Here is a 26,529-nt window from a genome sequence, read left to right on the forward strand (position 1 = left end):
GTAGCTAATGAGCATGTATAATAAGGATGGAGCGCCATATTACCAAACCTGCTCTATGCAATGTGCTAGGATAAACTTTAATTAACATTAGTGGACCCTGAATGGTGATTTGCTCACTTTTTGACGTATAGCATAACATACACTCACCGGCCACTTTATTAGGTACCCCATGCTAGTAACGGGTTGGACCCCCTTTTGCCTTCAGAACTGCCTCAATTCTTCGTGGCATAGATTCAACAAGGTGCTGGAAGCATTCCTCAGGGAGTTTGGTCCATATTGACATGATGGCATCACACAGTTGCCGCAGATTTGTCGGCTGCACATCCATGATGCGAATCTCCCGTTCCACCACATCCCAAAAATGCTCTATTGGATTGAGATCTGCTGATTGTGGAGGCCATTTGAGTACAGCGAACTCATTGTCATGTTCAAGAACCCAGTCTGAGATGATTCCAGCTTTATGACATGGCGCATTATCCTGCTGAAAGTAGCCATCAGAAGTTGGGTACATTGTGGTCATAAAGGGATGGACATGGTCAGCAACAATACTCAGGTAGGCTGTGGCGTTGCAACGATGCTCAATTGGTACCAAGGGGCCCAAAGAGTGCCAAGAAAATATTCCCCACACCATGACACCACCACCACCAGCCTGAACCGTTGATACAAGGCAGGATGGATCCATGCTTTCATGTTGTAGACGCCAAATTCTGACCCTACCATCCGAATGTCGCAGCAGAAATCGAGACTCATCAGACCAGGCAACGTTTTTCCAATCTTCTATTGTCCAATTTCGATGAGCTTGTGCAAATTGTAGCCTCAGTTTCCTGTTCTTAGCTGAAAGGAGTGGCACCCGGTGTGGTCTTCTGCTGCTGTAGCCCATCTGCCTCAAAGTTGGACGTACTGTGTGTTCAGAGATGCTCTTATGCCCACCTTGGTTGTAACGGGTGGTTATTTGAGTCACTGTTGCCCTTCTATCAGCTCGAACCAGTCTGGCCATTCTCCTCTGACCTCTGGCATCAACAAGGCATTTCCGCCCACAGAACTGCCGCTCACTGGATGTTTTTTCTTTTTTGGACCATTCTCTGTAAACCCTAGAGATGGTTGTGCGTGAAAATCCCAGTAGATTAGCAGTTTCTGAAATACTCAGACCAGCCCTTCTGGCACCAACAATCATGCCACGTTCAAAGTCACTCAAATCACCTTTCTTCCCCATACTGATGCTCGGTTTGAACTGCAGGAGATTGTCTTGACAATGTCTACATGCCTAAATGCACTGAGTTGCCGCCATGTGATTGGCTGCTTAGAAATTAAGTGTTAACGAGCAGTTGGACAGGTGTACCTAATAAAGTGGCCGGTGAGTGTATGTTTTAAAAGCAAATATGTTGTGAAGAAGAGATGCAGAACGTACTCAATGGCCAGAACAACCCGACCATAGATAAATAAATCCTAAGACCCTGAAAAAACACAAGAACACAATCACTACTGTTTCTTTACCAACTGAAGCATTTACAGCAGAGACCCATTCATTTCTTTCCACGCACACACACAGCAAGCTGATTCCTGTCACCAATCAAGCTCCATTTTCTAACCAAATTAATTCTTTCTAATTTGGATTTTCTAGCAGGCGCCCCCTGCGGTGCAACTGAGCGGTTTCTACGAGTGTGTGCGTCTGCGTGTGTGTGTGTGTCTCATTCGTGTCTGTATGAAGGGACCATTCTACAATAGTTGTTAATTGAGAGAACGGACTGCAATCAGCATATTCTTGTAGGAAATCATTAAATCATTTCTTCCTCCCCTCTCCTTTGCTCCATCTATCTCTCGTGGTGATTAGCATGGTAATGATAGCATCCTGATTACGTCCATCGGAAGAACCTGACATCTGTGGTCTCCAGTTTTTTTACTGAGGAAATGAAAGAAAAAACTATTCTAATCACTATAAACTCACATTTTCTCCCCTTTTCAATTTAACGTAATTCAACTAAATTGTGTACATTTCTGATAAAATAAATACCTTTTAGCTTAAATTATTCCTCTTCATTCACTCAATAGAACTACATAGATTGAAAAGCATGTCATTTTGTTCCTGGGTGTCCTTTAGTGCAGTGACACTCACTGGCCTCATGGCAAAGCTTAGCATCTGTCATGTAGTGTGTTATATTTAATCACATTTAACAGAGGAGCAACACATGTTTGCAAACTTTCTTCTCCAATATATAAAACATCTAAATCTTTGTGTGTGTCTTCTAATCTCCCCTCTGGTCTTCTCCTCATTAGGAGATGGCGATGATATTGAATCATCCGCGCGTCTATGCCTTCCTTCACGTTCCTGTGCAATCGGCCTCAGACAGCGTGCTGATGGACATGAAGAGAGAGTACTGCGTCGACGACTTCAAGAAAGTGGTGGACTTCCTCAAAGCCAGGTAAGATGCTCTGTGGAGTCCAACGGGCTCTCAGCGCTGCAGCCAGTCCTGGTGCCACCGGGTGGTTCTTCTCTCACTTCCTTCCATCCCCACTACTCTCTGAATGACCTTTGGAGAAAAAGTCAAACCACTACACCATGAGTGTCTTTACATGTGTCTCCGTGTGCGCCTGTGTGTGTGCACGCACGTGTTTGTGTGACTGCAGTAGTGAACTGAAAATGAGATGAGTGGGCGCCAGGGTGTCCGAGGACTCACAACGGCTCAGAGGTGTTTATTTGGACTGTGTGTGTGTGTGTGTGTGTGTGTGTGTGTGTGTGTGTGTGTGTGTGTGTGTGTGTGTGTGTGTGTGTGTGTGTGTGTGTGTGTGTGTGTGTGTGTGTGTGTGTGTGTGTGTGTGTGTCATTCTCTCTTTAACACTTGGAGACCCGTGCAGCTTGAATCATTGTGACAAAGTATATCTGACAATGTAATACAATGCTATTTAGTTCCTTATGCTGCTGTCAGGTGTTTATCACATATAGAAAATGTACTATGACAATAAGCTTTCCTTTTAGCACACACAAGTTTAAAATGCAGTTTTATTCACCATTCATTAGGACATTACTTTGCAAGGTTACATTTTTCAAACATGGAATAAATAGAAACATTGAAAGATGAATTGCAGCTTGAATATTTGAGCCTTGATTCCTGACAGACTTTTTTATCAAGCCATGTCAACGTGACTGACGCGTCTGAACAGAAGGAAACATGAACACAATGCATGGATGTGACCTCTGACACGAGAACTGACCAATCTTTATATTCTCCCCGACATGTGAGCATGAATAGTGACGCCAGTGAATTTTAAACTGTTTGCCCATTTGTTGTTGCAGATTATTTTAGTTGTTAACATTGTTTGCTCAAAGCAGATGAGATCTACTGCAGTAATCAATAGATGTCATGCAACTGCTTCATGTAGGTCAGCAGTCAAGCCACAGGCTGAAATATAAAATGTAAATATGAGTATCAACGTCTCTGTAAAGGTATCTACAGTCAAAGCCTAGTGTATTTAAATATATGGACATTAAGTGTGCGGTCTTTGTCGTTAGTCGACATTTTTGATTCACCCTTCATTTGGTTGTTGCCTTAAAAGTCCCACTTATTTAATTGTAAAGCGTCAGGATAATTAACCTGCACACGGAGCTGTTATTATCTCTCCCATCACTTGCATTGCATTGGTGGAATAGTTTTTCAGAAAATAGTAATCTCTTAACAAGCAGCCTCTTTTTGTTTTTTGTATAAACTTGTGCTGTTGAACAATTCAGCAAAAGCCACGCAAAGAGAGAATTAACCTCTACACTGTGGTCCAGTTTGTTACTGGTATATTAAAGCAATGAGGTACGGGAGGCGGTACTTTATTACCAGTTTGAGGGCGTTGTTAGGCGTTTGGGGGGGGGGGGGGATAATCATTAGTAAACCAGCTTTTATAATACGGTTACCAGCGAAATTATAAACAGTAATTAAATAGCTGCCTTTCAGCACAAAATAGCTGTAGCCACCAAACGTTCATCAGTCCAGAGGAAAACAGCATTGTGTCCCTCACCACCTCATTCATTCACATCCCTCATGACGTCACCTTAATGTCCGCTTGCATTATCGCCACCGAGCTAAAAGCTAAAATGTCAATGGACCCTCAAAAGCTAACGTGTTACTTTGAGTGCGCAGTGATGTGGATCAATGGGGTCAATGTGAACAGCTCTGTATCGCTGAATAATGCACCACGTGACTCGCTCTCGACCAATGAGAACGCTTGATTTCATCCACCCGTATTTTAAACAATAATAACTTGACATGGAATTGATGAACATACAAAATGTAACATGCAGTTTGCTTTTCGAGCTTCATTATCCTATTTCCCTCTTTGGATTTTATAAGCAAGGATTTGTCGTTTCTTCCTCCACCTGATTTTCTCCCCCTCCATCAGGCATCTTTTTCTCCGGTCTGTTTCTTATTCCTACGTCTTTGTCTTGTGTGTTTCGTTGTGTGCGTGACAGGCACATGACTTGAAATTGGAAACTTACCTGGAAACTGACCCTCTTCCTCTCAGAACCAAAGAATGTCTCTGAGCTCTGAGGGCGCTCATTTCTTCCACCAGAGATGGAGGCTTCACCGTTCCTTCAAATCCCCCCTTTCTTAAGCACCTTCTCGAGGGGTCTGGGGTTGACGAGTGTCTCTGTGTGTGTGTGTGTGTGTGTGTGTGTGTGTTAGACTCGGATCCTTATCTCTGGGTGTGTGTGTGTTAGTCCTTTTGCCGTTTAGCCCAGAGTCTCCACTTGTTTTGTTTTAAGTGTTCAAACACAGTGACAATCTTAACAGACTCTGGAAAACGTTCACGGGGAGACTCGCGTACACACACACACACACACACACACACACACACACACACACACACACACACACACACACACACACACACACACACAAAATCCGCTCATGCAGGTAGAGCATCATACGATCTTGTTTACATGAACTGTCTGGCTACCCTTTTGTGTGAGTCTTTGTTTATGTGTGTTTTTGTGCGTGTGGTTACTCAATTTCTGGCTTCTGGTACTTAAACACACATCCAAACAAACACACACACACACACACACACACACACACACACACACACACAGGTGATGTCAGTTGTATGAAATCAATCCCAGTACTCATTCAGTGGTCTGACCCATTTGGCTGCAGCCGTCATACTGGGGCACAGTCCAGGGTCTGGGAAAGAGGCCAGTGCATCGGACAAGCCAAAAAACACACTCTGTGTGTGTGTGTGTGTGTGTGTGTGTGTTTTAAAGCCTCTCATCCATGAGATTTCTGAATCTTTGAGGCGATGACAAAGAGCAGCATTTCTTTCCAAAATGCCCAAATCGAACCTTTTTCGCCAGCTGAGAGCTCAATTCAATTCAATTCATTTTATTTTGTATAGCCCAAAATCGCAAATTACAAATTTGCCTCAGAGGGCTTTACAGTCTGTACACATGCAACATCCTCTGTCCCGAAACCCTCACATCGGCACAGGAAAAACTCCCCAAAATATGAAAAAAACCCTTCAATGGGGAAAAAAGGGAAGAAACCTTAGGGAGAACGTCAGAGGAGGGATCCCTCTCCCGGGATGGACAGACTGCAATGGATGTCATGTGTACAGAATCAACAATGTAAAAGATGTACAATACATTCAATTTCTCTAACTGAAATGATACAAGTAATTGCAAGTAGCAGAAGAGGTGTACGGCAGGACCACTGCAGGGACAACCTCCATCAGATCGAACCACCATCCACAGAGGCTTCTGTGGGGAGGGAGAGCAGAAAGATGTTGGTTTTTGATGACAGTAATATGAATCATATTTAAAGTAATGATGATGGCAGTAGCAGGTGTCAGCAGAGCCATGAGCCAGGAGTCAGAACCGGGGTCCGCACGAAACTATGATCCACGGAGACCTGCTAGGCGAGAAAGCACAAAAAACTCCCGGAAAGAAGCTTAATTAGTGATGTACATTAATAAAGCATGGATGATTGTGGGAGGAGAGAGTGAGAGTGAGAGAGGGGCTCGGTGTGTCCTAAGAAGTCCCCCGGCAGTCTAAGCCTAGAGCAGCTTAACTAAGGGCTGGTCCAGGCTAACCTGAGCCAGCCCTAACTATAAGCAATATCAAAGAGGAACGTTTTAAGCTTTATCTTAAATGAACTGACCGAGTCTGCCCCCCGGACTGAAAGTGGAAGCTGGTTCCACAAAAGAGGAGCTTGATAACTGAAGGCTCTGGCCCCCATCCTACTTTTTAAAACTCTAGGAACCACAAGTAGCCCAGCATCTATGGAGCGTAGATGCCTTGTAGGACAATACGGTGTAACAAGCTCTTTAAGATAAGACGGTGCCTCACCAGCAAGTGCCTTGTAGGTGAGGAGAAGTACCTTAAATTCTATTCTTGATTTAACAGGAAGCCAGTGCAGAGAAGTTAATACAGGAGTTATATGATCCCATTTCTTAGTTCTTGTTAATACACGTGCTGCAGCATTCTGAATCAGCTGGAGAGGTTTAAGCGATTTACAAGAGCAGCCTGATAACAAAGAATTACAGTAATCCAGTCTAGAAGTAACAAATGCATGAACTAGTTTTTCTGCATCACTTTGAGACAGGAAGTTCCTGATTTTTGATATATTCCGTAGATGAAAAAAGGCAGTCCTTGAAGTCTTCTTTATATGAGAGTTGAAGGACATATCCTGGTCGAAGAGAACTCCAAGATTTCTGACGGTGCTGTTGGATACCAGAGCAATTCCATCCATAGAGACTGTATCACGTGACAGCTGACTTCGAAGGCGCTCTGGGCCTATCATGATAACTTCCGTTTTTTCCGAGTTTAACATCAGGAAGTTGCAGGTCATCCAGGTTTTGATGTCTCCAAGACAGTCCTGAAGTCTAACAAGTTGGTTGGTGTCTTCTGGCTTGATCGATAGATACAGTTGAGTATCGTCTGCATAACAATGGAAGTTTATGCGGTGTTTTCTGATAACGTCGCCCAAAGGAAGCATGTACAGGGTAAATAGAATCGGTCCAAGCACAGAACCTTGTGGGACTCCGTGACCAACATTCGTGGTCCTCGATGATTCACCGTTCACAAACACAAACTGGGATCGATCCGATAAATAAGATTTAAACCAGCTGAGTGCAGTTCCTTTGATGCCAATCAAGTGTTCCAGTCTCTGCAGCAGGATACGGTGATCGATGGTGTCAAATGCAGCACTGAGGTCCAGCAATACAAGAAAAGATACAAGTCCTTGGTCCGATGCAAGTAGAAGATCATTTGTAATTTTCACCAGTGCCGTTTCTGTGCTGTGATGCATTCGAAATCCTGACTGGAAATCCTCGAACAAAGCATTGTTTTGTAGAAAGTCACATAATTGATTCGCGACAGATTTCTCCAGGATCTTAGCGAGGAAGGGAAGATTAGAGATGGGTCTGTAGTTAGCCAACACCTCTGGAGCTAGGGTAGGTTTCTTCAGAAGAGGTTTAATTACAGCTACCTTGAAGGACTGTGGTACATGTCCTGTCAACAAAGACAGATTCATAATATCCAGTAGGGATGTGCTAATTAACGGAAAAACTTCCTTAAGCAGCTTAGTTGGAATCGGATCCAGGAGACAAGTGGAAGAGTTGGATTTCAAAATTGTAGAAGTCAGTTGATCAAGGTTGATGGAAGAGAAACCATCCAAGTAGGTATCAGGGCCCACGGCTGCGTCCAAGGATCCTACATCCGCGGACGGGTTGGCTCCGGTTGGGGGTAGTAGACCATCAATTTTCTCTTTGATAGTCAGAATCTTATTATTGAAGAAGTTCATAAAGTCGTTACTACTGAGGTCCACAGGAATACACGGCTCGACAGCGCTGTGACTCTCTGTCAGTCTGGCTACAGTGCTGAAGAGAAACCTGGAGTTGTTTTTATTTTTCTCGATTAATGATGAGTAATAAGATGCTCTTGCGTTACGGAGAGCCTTCTTATATGTTTTAACGCTGTCTTGCCAAGTTAGCCTAGATCCTTCTGATTTGGTGGAACGCCATAACCGCTCAAGTTTCCGCACAGTTTGCTTTAGGTTCCGGGTTTGAGAGTTATACCAAGGCGCGAACTTCCTTCTTGTTGCCATTCTTCTTTTGAGGGGAGCAATACCGTCCAGCGCCATTCTCAAAGAGCCTGTGGCAGTATCGACAAGATGGTCGATTTGTGACGGACTGAAGTTTTCACAGGAGTCTTCTGATATCTTGAGACAGGACACTGAACTTAGAGCAGAGGGAATGGTTTCTTTAAATGAGGCTACAGCGGTGTCCGATAAACATCGACTGTAGAAACCCTTGGCAGGAGGAGGAGATTCTGGCAGTAGAAATTCAAAGGTTATCAGACAATGGTCGGACAGGAGAGGGTTCTGTGGAAAGATTGTTAAGTGTTCTATCACAATACCATACACAAGAACCAAGTCGAGGGTGTGGTTAAAACAATGAGTTGGTTTGTTTACAGTCTGACAGAAACCAATTGATTCCAGCAAAGAGAGAAATGAAGTACCAAGGCTGTCGTTATCGACATCCACATGAATGTTAAAGTCACCCACTATAATTACCTTGTCCGTTTTAAGGACCAAACTCGTTAAGAACTGTGAAAATTCACATAAAAATTCAGAATAAGGACCTGGGGCCCTGTACACTATTACAAAGAGAACCGGCTGGATTATTTTCCAGGTTGGTTGTGAAAGACTGAAAGTCAGACTTTCAAATGAGTTATAATCCAGTTTAGGTTTAAGGTTTATTAAAAGGCAGGAGTCATAAATAGCTGCCACTCCACCCCCTCGGCCTGTGCCTCGGGGGATATGAGTATTAACATGACTTGGAGGAGTCGCTTCATTTAAGCTAAAGTACTCCCCATCCGATAGCCATGTTTCAGTAAGACAGAAAATATCAACATGGTTGTCAGATATTAGTTCATTTACTAAAACAGCTTTAGAGCACAGAGATCTAATATTCAAAAGACCCCCTTTAATTCTCCTAGTTTGTTGCACAGTTGTATTGTTACATTTAACTTTGATTAAGTTATTAAATATAACTCCTCGGTTGTTTACCTTTAACTTAAATAACGGTGTCCGTGGGGCAGAAACAGTTTCTATAGAGTTAATTACGCTGAGTGACTGCTCGGAATGAAGCGCAGAGAAGTGTGTAAGACTGCGACTCTGCTTCCTGGTCTGAACTCTGGGTCATGGATTAAGTCCATTAAGAAACTGGGTCAGGTTCTTAGAAATGAGTTGAGCTCCATCCAAAGTTGGATGGATGCCGTCCCTCCTAATCAGACCAGGCACTCCCCAAAACGTTTTCCAGTGATCAACGAAGCCCACATTATTTACTGGGCACCACCTCGACAACCAGCGGCGGAATGACGACATGCGGCTATACATGTCGTCACTGATCAAGTTTGGGAGGGGGCCAGAGAAAACTACGGTGTCCGACATTGTTTTAGCGTATGTACACACCGATTCCACGTTAACTTTTGTGACTTCCGAGTGGCGTAACCGGGAGTCATTACCGCCGACATGTATTACAATCTTACTGTATTTACGTTTATCCTTAGCCAGCAGTTTAAGATAAGACTCAATGTCGCCCGCTCTGGCCCCGGGGATACAAGTGACTATGGCCCCTGGTTTCGCTAACTTCACGTTCCTCAGAATGGAGCTACCTATAACCAGAGTTGGCTTCTCAGCGGGTGTGTCGCTGAGTGGGGAGAATCGGTTTGAAACGTGAAGTGGTTGGTGGTTAACCGTGTGCTTCGACTTAGACTTATGCTTATTCCGGACAGTCACCCAGCCTCCCGGCCGCTCGGGGGTTGCCGGGGGACGGTTAGCAGGAGCAAACGATACGTCTATGTGGTCCGCACCGACTATAGGAGATGGCTGGTTAACAGCGGCTACCTCCATGGTGCGGAGCCGTGCTTCTAACTCACTAAGCCTCGCCTCCAAGCGATCAAATATACTGCACTTCTTACATGTACCATTATCCGTAAGGGAGGCAGAGGAATAGCTAAACATGTGACACACCGAGCAAGAGAGAGCAGGGGAGGTAGGGAGGGAAGACATCACAATGTTAGCTGCTAAGCTAATGCTAAAAGAGGTAGCGCTAACGCTAAACAACGTCTAAGCAACTATTCGTTTAAACGACAAAGTGCTGGACGGTGAGGCGTTTAACAACGTCTCACGTAGATAATTCGCCGCTTGTACTGACAATATCACGACAGAATCAACTTGGTATCGCTAGAGCTCTGAAAAAGTTCAAGACATCAAACACGCTGTCGACAGGAAGTGACAGGAAGTGACGCAAAAGACTCACCGCCTCCTTGACAGGAGAGTCTCAGTGGTGGATCTTCCAACCCAGAGCTGACATCATCTTTGTTTTTTACACCTTCCAACGGTCTTTGGACAAACACCTGACTAAGCTTCAACTTGGCTGCTTTTTCTGAAAGTTTAAGTTTGGATATTAATCAAACAATACTAAGTATTAAGCAATACTTGTGTGCACTTGGAAAATTGCTGGATATACTTTTCTTTCAAAGAAATGCCAAACTTTTCAGTGTAGTTGACACGATGCATGAATGTGGTAATAATGTTATTGGTTAAAAACAGATCTTTTTATTAGTTCCACTGATTAATAGCAATATAAAAGACTGACTGACTGGTTATTATTAGGATTATGTCTAAACAATTTGTTTCCTTTCATGAAATATTTATATTCATCAACCTGTTTCCAACTCTGTCCCCACACCGTGCTGTGTGTGTGTCTGTGTGTGTGTGTGTGTGTGGGTGTGTGTGAGAGAGTGAGTCCGACTCACAGGTGGCTCTTAATGTAGAATCTCACACTTAGGCCTTTGTTGAGCCATGTAAAGTTCACTTGTAAGAATATAACAGGAACCTTGTGCAGGTCCGTGTGGGTCAGATCGTATCTGACTGACACACAGAAGAAGACAAATGTATTCTCTTCACAAACAGTTTAATGCCACCGACTCTGCAGAGGTCACCAAGGTTCAAACGGCCTCCGGCCTTCCTTATCCGAGCAAACCAGCACACACACACGCACACACACACGCACGCACGCACACACACACACATCAGACTCTTTCTTGACATCCTTCCTGGCTGAGGATCTTCAGCTCCACTATAAAGACAAGGCAACAGTTATTGTTCAGTTTATAAAGGAAGCTTATGTTAGTGGTCTTTCCGGTAGGAAGAGATTTTGTGTGATTTTTTTTGTAATGAAATCAACTGGAAAGAACAACAGCATGAACGATCTCCATGAACGATCTCCATGCCCTTCTATAGAATAACGCCCCACTGGCATTTTAATGCAAACCAAATAAGACAATCACAGTAATTAAGTATATATTATTAGCTTTTCCCCAGGCAACACAATCTAATGCTGCACTCTGGGGAGCAATGAGAATCAAAACGTGAAACGTCTCCCTCTGATGACCAGACGACAGCTTTGTTCCACACTTAAACATGCATAGAGTGTAAAGGTCTGTTGAAGGTTGAAAGCCCAGATCACCCGTCAATGGAGGCTCATTCGCACTAATCGAAGCAAATGGCAAACCAAAGCGTCTCTGACCCTTTATTGGAGTGTGTGTAGATGACCTGGTGGAAGAAAATCAATTGCACTCTGCTGAAGATTGCTGTGGTTATGAGAGGGTGAGTGTGATGTAGAACGCCGTTGGTATGGTTTGATAGAGTCCCTGTGTGTCCCTGTGTGACTACGCAACGCCCTGCAGGCCGTTTCCTCATCGCTTTCTACATTCTGTCATGCAGCCTTTAATGACATTATTTTAAAATTGTGTATTATATTTCGTTGTTCTCGGCTTTGATATTTATCTTAATTCATACTGCAAGTTCTTATTCTAAAGCCGTCCATATCCTTGGAGAAAATTTGCATTTAATATACCCGTTAGAATGACATAACTCATTTATATAACAAAATGTCTTCCTGCCTTGCATAATTGCAACAATCAGTATAATAATTATTTCATTAAAATGGTTCATTTGTCCCTGTCTTCCAACACCCACCATATTTTTTCCACCCCTTTCTCTCTGCTTCTATCGATTAAAATCCCATAATGAACAGTCTTCATGCGATGATGTATGGAGAGAGTCCCGTTCCGCTGGAATGAGGCTGTTACAGAGTGAGCGGATTCCCCTCAGCTGGTTAGGGGGTCGGTCCTCGGCTGGTTAGGGGGTCGGTCCTCCCTTCCCTCAGCGACTCTCTGGGATTAAGTGTCAATCGACTGGGGGCCAGAGATGAGACGCCTGCAGGAGGAGAGTAATGCGTCTGTGGGCTGGGACTTGTGCTGCATATGTGCAGAGGAGCCGGATCTGGCAGTAATAATGTTGAACTTTAGGGTTAGTTGGGTTGAGCAGAAGGGAGGGTGTGTAAGCCAATGATAGATGGGGGGGGGGGGGGGGGGGTGTTTCCCTCAGGGTGGTAGGTCGTTCACCTGGAGGTCATCTGTGACCTCTGAAAGCCCTTTATGTCTCAGGCCATAGAGGGACCGTCTTCCACATGTAAGACAGGGTTTGGGGGGGGGGGGGGGGGCAGTGAAGCCAGAACTAGAGCGGAAAGCAGCACTTTATTTTCAAAGTTTATGACATTTTGAGGGCACTTGTGTTTAAAGTTCTACTCTGGGATGTCGACAGGTGATTAATCTTTGTGATCTCAGCAGCTCACCGTCGCAATGACCTTTGACCTCCAGCATAACCTATGGGAATCCAGCACTCCACATCCAACCTCCATTTGAGCATTTGGTCAATGATCCGCTGTTTTTTTTCCTTCATTGCTTCACTTGAAACACAATAAATATTTTAATATGCTTACATGACTTGGATATTAGACTTTCTTATAGATATGCCTAATTGTATTTAATTATCTATAACTTATAAGGTTTAAATTAATAAATGTCTAAATTGTGACAAAAAGACCCCAAAGAACAAGTTGTTAGGTGAATTGTCTTTTTTCTGGGCCACATATCATTTTATTGTCAGACTGGATCAGAGTGATGCAGCAGAGGCGTGTTAGTGGGTGACCCTCCAGGTTCAGCTGATTATATTAGATGTATTTTACCAAAAGTCTAACTTTTCCTTTTAAATTTGTCTCGACGTGGCTGAATGGTTTAAGCAGGTAGAAGACAGCCACGTGTCTCTTTTAGAGTTTGCCAAATTTAAAATTCAAACCCAAACTCAAAGCATTAAAACAAAGTAATTTGCCTATTTGTAGACACACTAAAAACTTGTGTGAGTGATTAAATAATTTCAAGTGACATTTCGTTAAGGTTTTGTTTGAATCACACACATTCTTCCTTATTTCCATGTGAACAGCTGTTGTCTCTTTGGTTGATGGAAAGCAGTGTTCACGTACTTGGTACTACAATTTAATTCATGTATTTATATATATATATATATACACACACACACACAGATGCTTCGTCTTCCTGGGATCAAAGGCACCTTTAATGTTGGTTGTGTGTTGCAACGTCCACTGTGTTTGCAGAGTGGCTGCTGATACGTGTTGATGATCAACTTAATGTCTGGGTGCTTGTTTCCATTCATCGTAAGTGGAGCAATTGTTTCTCCAAACAGCTCTCAGGCAGTTGTTTGCGTGTGTGTGTGTGTGTGTGTGTGTGTGTGTGTCTGTGTGTGTGTGTGTGTGTGTGTGTGTCCGTCTGTGCGTTAGTCATCCCTATTAGTCACGAGGAGTGACAGGATTATATCAGGCCTTCCTGGGTTACAGCAGGACATATGCATCAGTAACGTGACTACACTGTGTGTGTGTGTGTGTGTGTGTGTGTGTGTGTGTGTGTGTGTGTGTGTGTGTGTGTGTGTGTGTGTGTGTGTGTGTGTGTGTGCGCGCACACACACAGACTGGAGCCAGTCACTTGCTTTGTTGTTGAAGACACGCTGTCGTTAGTTCACACTCGTGCATTTAAAGGTTTAGACCATCAGATAAGGGCTAATGTTTCACTGGGTCAGTGGGGGCTGACGGGCACCTCCCTCGAGGCGTTTGGGGGGGAGAAGAATCATTAGTAAAGCAGCTGAAAGGAGGGAGGCGGAAACAGAGCGAGCGGGACAGGTTTGCCGCGTGGCGATGCTGGGACCGACCCCCCCGTACTTTAGAAAGCCTCATTCAGCCACACATCTGGATTAAGAACAGCCTGGTACAGGAGACGGCTCACACACTTAAACATCAGAGTTCTACAAACTCTGATGGATTGTGTGAACTCCACGTTGACCTCGAGTCACCAAACTCCACTTCTAATGACCCAGAGGTCCCGTGGTACACCTGCTTATGCGTACCAGCCAGCGTCTTGAGGGCTTTTGATCCCGCCTTGATGGTTGTCAGTTATACCAAGACATCCTTTTTTCCTCCCTCCGCTTTGTCCCGACCTTCGACCCGTCAGGAGCTTTTCATCCAGAGCGCTGATGTGGGAGACCTGCCTCCAACAGGCTGTGTGACCGTAGAAGGCTTTTAATGAGTGGAGAACATTTGCTGTCGTCCATGAATTAATGAATCCTCCCCCCCAAAGGCCAGATACGAGTTGTGTGAAAGAAAATAATTGAATTGAAAGGGCAAACATCTCTGCGGGAATACAGAATTAACAAGTGTTTGTCAGCTGGAAATGCAATGTAATAAAAAACATTAGTTTAAAAAGAGCTACGGCCATGCGTTTTGTGAATTGTTTCCTCAGCGCAGGGAAAGTCAAGCTTCCTTCCAGAAGTGGTTCCCTCCCTGATTCTAGAAAAGGAGAAAACCGCTCATGTCTCTTGGAAGACTTTCACCGTTGTGTTTGTACCTCTGAAAAGGGACGGAAACGACTGTCTAACATGAAAAGAGCAGCGAGAGAAGTCTAAACTCTGCCTACTTTCCTGCTCACAGTGACGACCACATGGCCAGTAATGGTGGCTTCTGTGCACATGAGAAGTGGCATGGATGCAGCCTTGTGTGGTTGAAGACTCTTGAAGCGGTCAGCAGGTCCTGCATACACTAAATGATCTATTTGCAGTGCCGAATGAATACTGGTGAATAATGAAACCCGGTACTCACCTCATTTAGAAGTAATGGCTCAGTTTGAGTTCTGCTTATTGCACAACTTATATCCATCTGGCCAATTAGTCTTCCCAGAATGCCTTTTCTTCTTTTCAGCGCCCCTCCCACACATGTACAACTAAAGCTGAGCTAGTTTTGGGATTCCTCTTGTGTGAATCATTTATGATGTCCCTGCAGATAGTCATGGGAACCTACACATCAGCGTTTGTGTTTGTTTGTAGAAGAGATTTAATCCAGGCAGGAGAGACGGAGCCTTCCTGCCCACATACCTGACTGCGTGTGTCACAGGGTCATAATTGACAACCAATTGGCTGCGTTTAAGCAGAAGTAAACCGCGGGTCATTAACTTCACAACAAGTCTTTTTCGTGTGTGTGATCTTTAGGAAGGAAATCAGCTTGTGGATAATAACTTGTTTCCTAACACATCTGTTTTATTGACTCTTCCTCTGGATTACCACGTTTCCTTTCCATAAGCCGAGAAACCACACACACACACACACACACACACACACACACACACACACACACACACACACACACACACCGGATATTTACAGGAGTTACGCTTTCCTTCATTAAGTAATTTTTCAATAGTAAATCTCCCAGACTGCAGAAACTATCATCCTTGTATTTAGTCTCTTTATCCGTGATTTGAATACCTGCCAAAAAGTACTGATCCGATTCTATTGCTTTAAAAACAAACCCGATCCATCCCTATCTTCCAACAAGGAGCAACTGGTAAAACGTCCCATAAACACATCATTTAGAAGGCCATAATACCTCATTGACCCCATTCAAAATGCAAATATGTTATTTTTCATTCCTTTATCGTTTTCATGAGAAATGTGAAGCTGGTCAGACATCACAGAAATGGTGAGTCAATATTGTCTCTTACTGACTGACTATAGTTTATCAATGAAACGCTTTAATGTCATGAGCTTCAAGGTTATCTGGGCTCCTGAAGCACTGAGGTCATGTTTGACTTACCACAGTTTCCTCACTTGTTGCACATGTTCTGCATTTTCTTAATTTGTTCATTAAAGCCAAAAGGTTTGTAGACAAATGTGGCAAAGCAGATGTTTCCCCACATACTGGGAGAATATAAACTGAAACGGTATGAAATGATATGGAGGGTCATAGATGACATGTGGCTTTTTAAATGTGGCTTCATGAAAACGAATCTTAAAGTTGAGTTGCTCTTTGTATTGGAAAGGCCTCTAAGGTCCAGAGAATACGGTAGTCAACACCGAATTAAATGACTTTTCCGTGTGCTTTCCACTCCCTGTGCACACACACACACACACACACACACACACACAAGGTCAGTTGAAAGTACATAGTTGTGTATCAACGTCTGAATCAGCTTTCTGTACCCGTCTCCCTCATATAATATTTCTTTGGTTCACTGTTTGAGTCGTCGTGCTGATTTCGCCCCCTCAGGTGAGGGACTGTATTCCGTTTGTCACTATCATTAAGCTTTTGTTTTGTGGACGTCTTGTTTTTTTAATTCTTGCACACTGTTTGCAGATTGCCGCCTAAGTAGTAAGCTTGAAGGTTAAGTGATGTTTAGCAGTGTTAGTGATTAAGCCCTGAGGAATGCCCTCTTACCCCCTACAATTTCCGTTGATCTATTCTTGTCCCTTGGGTTGAATATGACGTGATATTTAGTCAGCTCTGTGACCCTGTGCCACCTCACACTCTATTTAAAATCAGATCATCATGGACAAGAGCTGGAAACCAAACTCTAAAAAGCTTGTTTTTAAGCTCCTTTTGTGAGCAGAGAGTTTGCTTCTTGTGTGCCTACACATTAACATGTAAAGGAATAATAGTGTCTTTATATATAAGTGACTCAGCTGGTTTTAAACTTGAACTAGCTTGTTTATTTGTTTTGGCTGATTGGTCAATGAATGAGAAACGTATGTAGATTTGTTTACCTCATTTATTCTTTGTAAAAAGATAACCAAATTTAAATTTCCTTTTTTGGCAAGATAGATTCTCCATGTCTGAGTGAATTGGCTCATTTTACAGCAGGAATCAAACACGAAGGGGCACTAATTGATTTTCCCAAACAGGTTCCTCCTCCATCAAAGAAATCTCATAAGCTGCTGTTCTTGGGCTCCAGTGACTGTCTGCCTAATGATTCATAAAATGATTAGTTAGTTAAAAGTAATTAATCCGTTAATTACCTGTCTTACAGAAAACTACCAGATTCACCATGAGTCTTTTCATCCTGGTGTTCTGTTGCAACCATTTTCAAGGTTTCATGCAGCTGTAGACTGCGTCTGGCAACGAATATTATATATTTGAATAGTTGTTGAAAACAAAAAAATGAATATTTGAATGTAAAAGCAGTGTCTGCTGTACTGACTTCATATTATTCATACACCGGTTTGATTATTATTGGAAAAGTTCCATGTTCTATACTCTATAAACGTCAACTAGTGGTAATAGTATTTGTTTCAATCACTGAATGAAGCCTGCCACATTTGGGACAAGAATCGCGACCTTAAATTGCACAAAACTGTTTATTGTTGTCCGTTTAAACCGGAGAGAGAGAGTGAGTTCATTTAGTTATTTTTGTGTGGGTAATATGTTGTTAAATATGTTTAGTAGAAATTACAAGAAGTTATGTCTCGGTGTGTTAATGTGTCCCGTTGTTGACGTGCCTAATGCCGTCCTGTGGAATCCCTCAGCGAGGAAAGACGCTGAGGGACGTATGACGTCTTGTCTGGACGTGTGACGTCATTTGACAGCCCCAGTGTCTGCATTACAAAGATGCTCATACTGGCTCGCCAGATAATTTAGCTTCTATTAACTGTTGCTCAGCATTTATATGGATTCAGGTAAAGCTTTTATGTCCAGCATTCATCATCTCCTGTGATGTTACTCATATCCACGCAGGTCACACAGCTGGACGCCATGATGAGTCACACACTGTGGGGGGGTCAATGAACGTTGGCTTCAATTGAAATAAAGTGCAAATCTACAGTCCCTTTAACGCCTGGCTAGACAATGGAGAGTGTCGTGCCTTTGCAGTGCAGCACGTCTTTGGCAAAGATGCATCTAAGAGTGTGTGTGTGTGTGTGTGTGTGTGTGTGTGTGTGTGTGTGTGTGTGTGTGTGTGTGTGTGTGTGTGTGTGTGTGTGTGTGTGTGTGTGTGTGTGTGTGTGTGTGTGTGTGTGTAAAATAACTGCGCCACTGACTGAATGGATTTGTGGTGTCTGTGCACCCTTAGTACTCCTCCCTCTGCCTAATGAAATGTGTGTGTGTGTGTGTGTGTGTTCTAATTACTCTTCTCCGAGGCTAATGAAGTATGCTTGTGTCTGCATGTGTAAGTGTGTGTGTTCAGTTGCACTGCGGTTCTGCTCCACTGTGTTCAGGCTGTTTCATTAAATGATAAAGTTTACTGATGGCTCCAGTGGGATCATTATTTACTCGCCGTCCATTCGTCCCACAGCAGCCACCTAGATCTTTACAAATGACACGCCAAGGAGAAGACAGAGGTTCTTTAGCCCCGCAGGTTCAGGGATGAATGACCCGGTATTTTCTTAATGGACTAACGGTGCAGCCAATATGTTTACAGACCCTATTTGGACCGTTATCCCAATAACGTGGAGCCTTTTTATCCGGCCTTATTAAGCCCGGTTCTAAAAAAATCACAGCATGGATACCAGGCATTTTTGAGAATACAACTGATGTAAGTGATTCAGACAGAGACCCAAAGGGTAGCTCATTGACACATTATATGATATCACTGGTGCAGAGGTGTAAAGCTGCGTGGACTTCATGAGGACCTCACGGCAACACTTGGTCCTCTTTGTCCGTTTGGTCACAATGATTTTTGACAGAAACTTCATGGTGCTTTATTCTTTCCACTGTTAAATTGTTTGTCCCAACTTCAACTCTACGTCCTCTACGTCCTACAATCAGTGCGATACATTATTTTCTTGTCCTATTATAAACCAGCCGTTTTTGTTGAACAGTCTCCTTTTTCTTTGTCTCCTCTTTATTGTTGTTACATCACCACTTTTTCCCCTTTGTGACTCTTTCCTCCTGGTTTTCCTACACCTGCTGTGTGTCGCCACATCCCTGCCTCGCACTGAGCAGGCCGTCCAGGTTGCTTAGTAACGAGCGTACGGTGCGCGACACCTTGTTCCTTCTCCAGGTGTGTCAGCTGGTTGAAATGCGTGTTTCTCAGTGGTCAACGCATGAGGCTTGAGAACCGGAAAGAGAAGGCTGCTGTAATGGAGCGCCTCACCCGGTCTACGGCAACACGGAAGAGACAAACGCGAATCACTGAACATGAGAGCGTCTGTTGTAGCACAAAACAAACCAGAGGGAGCCGTGTAGAGAGTGACAGCTTTACAGCCGAGTTCTGAAGGAGGAGATGCTTACATGGAGACTCAGTGAAGGTAACACAGCGTGTTAAGATTACACCTGACTCAAGTTAAATAAAATACATTTCACTGGTCACTCCCTGAACCCGCTGGATGGATTTAAGGAGGGAATGAGCCAGAGCTGCGCCGCTCTCATTCTGCCTTCCAACCGGTCATGTGTCGCTTCTCTGTGACCTTCGGCTTCGGCTCCTTTTGCGTCACGTTCCATGCATCCACCACATTTGTCGCGTTGGACTGTGCAGCTGCTCCCTGATGGAGACCATGTGTGTGTATGAGCAGACCTGGTGTGAGTGGAGCTTCTCCAGTAGCCGTTGACCTGGCTGTTCAGCGTGAAATGCAGTCGCCCGAGACCTCTTGGGACCTCTTGGGACCTCTTGGGAACCGCCTTCCTTCGTCCTCGATGGCGGACGTTGTGGTGAGGGAAGTGATTGATAACCCAGTGAGCCTCTTGCTCTTTCTATCTCTCTCCCCTGTACATTGAGCTGCTACATGACGGTGCCATTACCTGCAGCTGCACACTTAAGTGTGTGAGTGATTACTCGCACTCCTCCAGTGGCCCTGCTCTTCATCCTTCTATAGGTTCCTTCTGAGTCTCCTTCAGGAGGGAATCATTTCAGCTATAGAGGTATTACGTGAGCATTAGATGATTTCTATTTGGTTAGTTTGCATAGTAATGGAGGACATTAAAGTGTAGCAGAGATGAAGAGAGAAACCTGCTCAATGAGGTACAATATCACTAAAGCAACAAAAGAAACATGAAGATGACAAACCAATAAAGAAGTGACCTTGTTATAGCAATGCAATTAGAAGTTTTGATCAAGTTTAGTTTCAGTAAATCTCTTCAAAAATGAAGAATGACCTTTTGGCTGTTTTGTGTTTGGAGAGAGCGATACTTTATAAACGTGCCGTTGATGTATAGCTGATTTCTTTCTATAACCACTGTCATTTGTCAAGTATTTACTGGTAGCCACGTTGCTGCTAAATTATTCACAGAAAATTATTTTTGTCTCCAAAGTACTAAAAAATGTAAATGAACTGTCAACGATTTCCAGATTTTTCTGGGATAGCCAAACATTTGTTTTATCAGGATGGACAGCAGGCGTTGAATGTTCCACATGCATCGATTCCCTCGGACCTGAACACCATTGTCACAAGAACATGTTGAGGATCTTCTAACCTGTCCTTGGAGGATTAGTTTTCACTCCCACCACAGATTATGCTTGGAGGCCGCCGCGTTACGGGCTCATTTGGACTTCCACCCAAAGTTTAATGTCCCCGCCGTCCACCTCTGTTATCCTCACGTTATCGTTTCAGAGATCACTCTGATGAGAAGGTAAATGTTTACCTTCCCTTCCTCTGTACCCCTCCATGCTTCTTCTAGGACGACTGTCTGCTCGCAGGCATCTGCTTGCACACATGCAAATATTTAGAGTATAGGACGGAGAGGTGTGTTCACAGGAACATGCATGCGCGTACGTGGGCCTCGGCAAACAAAGAGATGATGAGAATTGTGCTGAAGACAATGGCGCCTTTTATGAAGCTTAATTCAACAGATCGAGGCAGATGGGAGACTGACTGTGCTTATCTTGAGTTTTAATTAAAATATTTTAGTGTCTTGATGAACACATTCTCCCTGTCTAAATACTGACTAAAAGCACATTGAGGCTGCTGTCTTACAGGATGGGCTTCCACCACACACACAAACCTGTTTTCATGAGCGATTATCTCTTTCATTCAGGGTCTGCAGCCGAACAGAGATAGAAGGGCTCCTATGTCTCATCAGCTTTACATATTTACCAGGCATTGGTTTACATTCCATTAAAACCGATCAGTTGTATTCTCAGACGTTGTTGAACCGAGAGCCAATTAAAGGTAGCTTCTCTAAACAGACGTTTGGATGCATTTAAATATGATATTAAGAGAGGCAGTAAGGGTGATTAACGTTGGATCATTTCATTTATATTCTTTTAACTTTGTCACACATCATTCTACTATTTGTGACTTGATTGAACGTACTGTGGTGCCCCTCTATTTTTTTTGTCTTCATTTAACTGTATATCCGTCCATACTTTAATGCCTTCTCTTATTGGCTCTTAAAAGGTTCAACGCCACCTTTTTTTGTCTTTTGATGAATCTTTCTTTCTTCCCCCTGCACAGACGTACCGGACACTTATACAGCTCAAACGCCTTCTTTTTTTGTTTTTTTAAATGTCATTTTTAACATATGTCAGTATTAATCAACTAATCTTTTTTTTGACAATTGCAAATATAACACAAAATGGGAAGAGAGATAAATGAAAATAAGAGATGGGCTTTTTGGTGAGGCGACGACACAATTCTTATTAACCATTAAAATATGAAGCACTTTGTGACAAAGGTTAGGTCTGTTCAGGTTATAAAAATAGCTCTACTCCTGAATCGGTTTAATTAAAAGCAAGTTTAAGAGCTGACCTCACCACCCGACTCTCTCCTTCTTTATCTCTGAATCTTCGCCCCGTGCTTCTCACTCTGTTTTTGAAAGTTGAACCATAACAAGATTCATTTCTCTCCGCTCTCATTTTAACAAGGAGAGTGTGTTTCTTGTTCATTAGTATCACACCACACCTCCGTCACCCTTAGATCTGGGGGAGACAGAGGTGTCAAAGTGACGGTGTGTGTGCACCTCTTTTTATTCCTTTTCAACCTCCAACCAAAGAAAATCCCCAAAAGCTAATTCACACCAGTCTCTCTGCCAGCATTCTCCCTCCATGTGTTACTTTGCAGCCATGGCCTGATCTGCCAGTAATGGTTTGCATTTCCTTAGTACTGCTGCAATGAAGCCCACAGCATGTGTTGGTTTACATTTCTTACCTCATTCACTTTACTGTCATTAGTGAAATCGCTTGGGGAAGTCTTTTATCAACGTTTCATGGTCTTGCGACAAGATGATTTAATAGCAATAACTTTTGTGACTTTATTCAAACTTTTTTATTTCTTGTAGGAGAAGAATGTTTATGTGACATGTGGCTTCTTTCTTTAATCCACACACCTTCTACACGTTGCCCACCTTCTTTTTAAAAAGTGAACTGCATCTTTCCACCCTCCGGCCGTTTGAATTGATTATTATTGTAAAAAGTCCACAGGCTAAAAAAGTAACCTAAAGTCATTTAAAGGATTAATATGTTGTGTTCAATTCTAAAGGGGTTTGGGAACAATGCTTGGGGAAACAAGAAGTTTATTTGAATAACAGAATTATTCATGTATTCATTAACTTAGCATTAAATGGAATTAGTTAGGTTTATTTAGTTTTACTTTTCTATAGAGTAATTGTCAGGCAGATCGTACAGGTCAAGGATGCCTGAGCCTGAAGGCCGATGGTCAATTATAATGACCGTAAGCCAATTGGATTCCATCAATAGGTCAGAGGCCATCGGGGGGTGAAGATGCAGCAAGTTAATGTAATTAAAGATGCATCTTGTGTCCATTGGTGAGAGAAGTATATTTTCCACTCCTTTCTCTTGTATTTTCTCATGTAGGCCTTTCTCCTCCCTAATGTGAGCCTGTGTTTCTGTGCTGTTGAAATGTCTCATAGTTCACAGACTTTCAACAAGAAATAGAATTGTATTCCATTGCTGTTTTTTTCTTGTGTAAGTGGGAACATAAACAGTTAAGTCAAAATGACTGTTCAATGATCCTTAACTCATTCCACTCCAGGCTTACTTCTGTTCAGAATCATTTTCAATTATTTCTGCATTGGACACATCCCTCTACAGCAAAAAATACATCCTCAACAAACTGTTTATGATTTGTCACAAATCATTTTAATTTAAAACAATGTTAGAACCTGTTAAATTCTCATATTGCTAAATTAGCTCTTATGGTTATTTACAGCAATGTGTAAGGGATACAACATTTCTCTTTTGGCATGTGCATACAACTGCTGTTAATTCAATCAATACATACAGCCGATCAACCCACTGGCCACAATGTCTCCATGACCATGAGTTCAATGATCATTAGCTTCTGATTGGCAGCAGCGGTTGCTAATCGGGATTTGATCACAGTGGAAAAATGTCTGTCAGTCGCAAACTTATGAGCAACTTTAGATAATTGATCAGTGATGAGAGGTTGATGAATGTGAAAATGACATTCATTGTTTTGTTTAGTCTTTATTTACGGGGGCTTAGTAACACATTAACACCGTGATCCGTGGCACCAAGTGATGAAACTGCTGTTGATCTAGAAGCCTCAACGTCGTCCTCCCTCGCAGCGTGGTTCCTAGTTTTGTTTTAAAGTAAACTTTTCATCTGGAGGAGGTTGATGCTGAGCATACACAGATGTTCTTGATATTTCATATAGAAGAAGTTTTCCCCATCCTTTGATGTCTGATGTCTGCTCTCTGCTGCTTCTTCAGGGTCCCGGGTGTAACCATTGCTACAGATTTAATCTGCGGTTTTCCTGGTGAGACGGAGAAAGACTTCCAAGAGACCGTAGACCTGGTGACCCTTTATCGATTCCCCAGTCTCTTCATCAACCAGTTCTACCCCAGACCCGGAACACCTGCTGCCAGGATGGAGCAAGTAGCAGCGCATGTGGTGAGTGGGGACAAGGAGAGGCGGATTGTTATGTGGCCACTACGGCAGGACAATTAACTTCACCCTTTTTTGAACCATTGTATTGGCCGTGACATTTTACATTTCACATTTTTATGACTTTTTATGGAACATTTTAGACATTTTAAATTTTCAATACATTATGGCTTGTTAAGACTTAGTTGGTAATGAACTTGCATACACTCCATAGCCCCCCCGCGGTGTTACATTTTCTGCTTAATATATTTCTGAATCGTAATTATTATCATGAATAAATGCTCAATAATGCACAATGGTGAAATTAAGTTCAGTTCATTGGGTATTTAATACTGGTTTGGCTCATTAATAGCTGCTTACCTCTGGTAGTTACATTGATACACATTTAGACACAATTGTGTCACAGTATTAATGCCAGTATCCCATTTACAGTTTCCTGGATGCTTCCTAAACTATTTGTCGTACCTTTTGTCTTTAGTTTGACCCACATCATCACGTGATACACCGTGTGTCCCCTCTTTCATTTGCGCTCTCATTCCTCGCGATGAAAGCACTGACGCGTCTCTTTCAAGTGGAACGTCTTCATAAGTCATTCTCTTTTTCTCCTCATCCTCTGAGGGGAAGCTCAGTGTGTCTTAGAGGGATCACATCACGTCTTCTCTTCTTCTGACGGCTTTCCCCCTCCTCTCGTTCTCCTCCATCTGTTTCATCCCACTTTTATTCTTCTTTTGTCTTTGGATGACAGCACACATCTATGCTTTCTTCCACAAGCAGCTCTGTGATTGTCACAATGTGGCATATGGTCTGTTCCTATTGAAATACATTATTGCCAAATCAGCCTTTTTGTTCATATAAAAAAGTACGACTAAGAGTATGAGTCACTATGAATCACAGCCATCTTAAACAAATGTCTTTTTGGTTCTGCCTAAAATAAGACCACACTTCACATTTTGATTTCTAATGGCCATTTTCACTGGTGATCTTGGTGTTTTGTTTAATTGTGAGAATATTTCTGCTTAACAGAGAGAAGTAAAAGGTACTCCTGCCTAGGTCATCATCACATCATCAGTCAGGATGCACCTGTACCATAACACACACACACACACACACACACAGACGGAGACGCACACAGCACATGGTGACAGCTTGGCGATGTTTAGGCCATATAGGGTCAGTCATTAATAAAGTGCACCAGATGGTTTGTCTGGAACACAACTGTGTTGAAAATCCACAGGAGGGATGGATGAACTAGATGGAAGCAGAGAGAGACACATTCATATTTGTCTGAGCGCACACGTGTGCGTCCGTCCATCAGGTTTAAACTGCTTTGCTCAGGGAGGAAAGGACAATTCTGGGACATGTCCATAGGATCAAGTGGTTTGACAACCGTGGACCTTCTGTATTATCAGCTAGTTAAAACTATCAATACCCACAAAGAGTTACACACTGTCAAGTATTACATTGTATGTTTGTGTTGAGCAGAACTAGATCATTGATGGGATTGGTTTGGTTACCCTGGAAACCAGTTTTGTTGATGTCAGCATTATTGATATTATCAATACAACATTTGTCTGAAGCAATTTTCTATCGCTGCCAAGTTGGTTTTCCTCATCTGGCCATATATTGCTTATGCACGTGTATTAAGCACTAATATTTAATACTTATTTATTTTACTTTGACAACAATACACAAAGCTTTGTCTTGTTATCATTGTCAGGGAGTGAAGCAATGAAACCCCAAGTAGCTGGAGCCGGTCCAGCTGCGATGGGGTCCAGGTGTTATGGGCTATCTGTAGGTGTAACTTATTACCTGTTGTAATAGATGATGTATGAGAAAGGAAGGGAGAGCAGAGGCAGATGGAAAGAATAAGAGACCACAGGGATGGAGGGAGCATGTTGAGAATAACGGGATGTGAATGCTATTAGCTTAGATCTCCATGATCATCCCCATGTGGCTAGAACTTATCCTTGATAAATGGACTTTGTGAGGTGGCTGTGTGTGTGTGTGTGTGTGTGTGTGTGTGTGTGTGTGTGTGGCTGTGTGTGTGCGTGTGTGTGTGTGTTTGTGTGTGTGTGCGTGTGTGTGTGCGTGTGTGTGTGTGTGTGTGTGTGTGTGTGTGTGTGTCTATTGGTATGCAAGGAGTGGTTGATAATGAGCAGCTGCTTGAGCAAAAGGGAGAAAAGAAGTCAGAGAGAATGGAGATTAGCAATTCTAGTAGGACATAGTTTTTAATTTCCCCTGGTTGCTATTGGTTAAGAACTCCATTACCCACAAGGCAGCGGTGTGGCAGCTGTCAAAGTGAAACAGCTGGCCAGCTACCAGCAGCTCCTTCTCCTACCTTCACCACCATTTACCTACGCCTGGACGCCCCCCCCCCCCCCCACACACACACACACACACACACACACACACACACACACACACACACACACACACACACACACACACACACACACACACGTATCCTTTCTCCCATATCTGGGAGGTCACTGACTCCCTCTCATACA

General features: G+C 43.1%; 1 protein-coding gene across 3 annotated transcripts in view; it reads left to right on the forward strand.

Annotated features, from left to right (window-relative positions):
* cdkal1 (CDK5 regulatory subunit associated protein 1-like 1) overlaps positions 1–26,529 on the forward strand; it is a 168,852-nt gene that overhangs the window by 87,736 nt on the left and 54,587 nt on the right. For all 3 annotated transcript variants that reach the window (XM_062565521.1, XM_062565520.1, XM_037454737.2), the window contains exons 10-11: positions 2,275–2,420; positions 23,848–24,028. In XM_062565521.1, coding sequence (XP_062421505.1) covers positions 2,275–2,420; positions 23,848–24,028 — 327 coding nt within the window. The remainder of the gene's footprint in view (positions 1–2,274; positions 2,421–23,847; positions 24,029–26,529) is intronic.

The sequence above is a fragment of the Pungitius pungitius genome, chromosome 11 (assembly GCF_949316345.1).
Source record: "Pungitius pungitius chromosome 11, fPunPun2.1, whole genome shotgun sequence".
Classification (NCBI taxonomy): domain Eukaryota; kingdom Metazoa; phylum Chordata; class Actinopteri; order Perciformes; family Gasterosteidae; genus Pungitius; species Pungitius pungitius.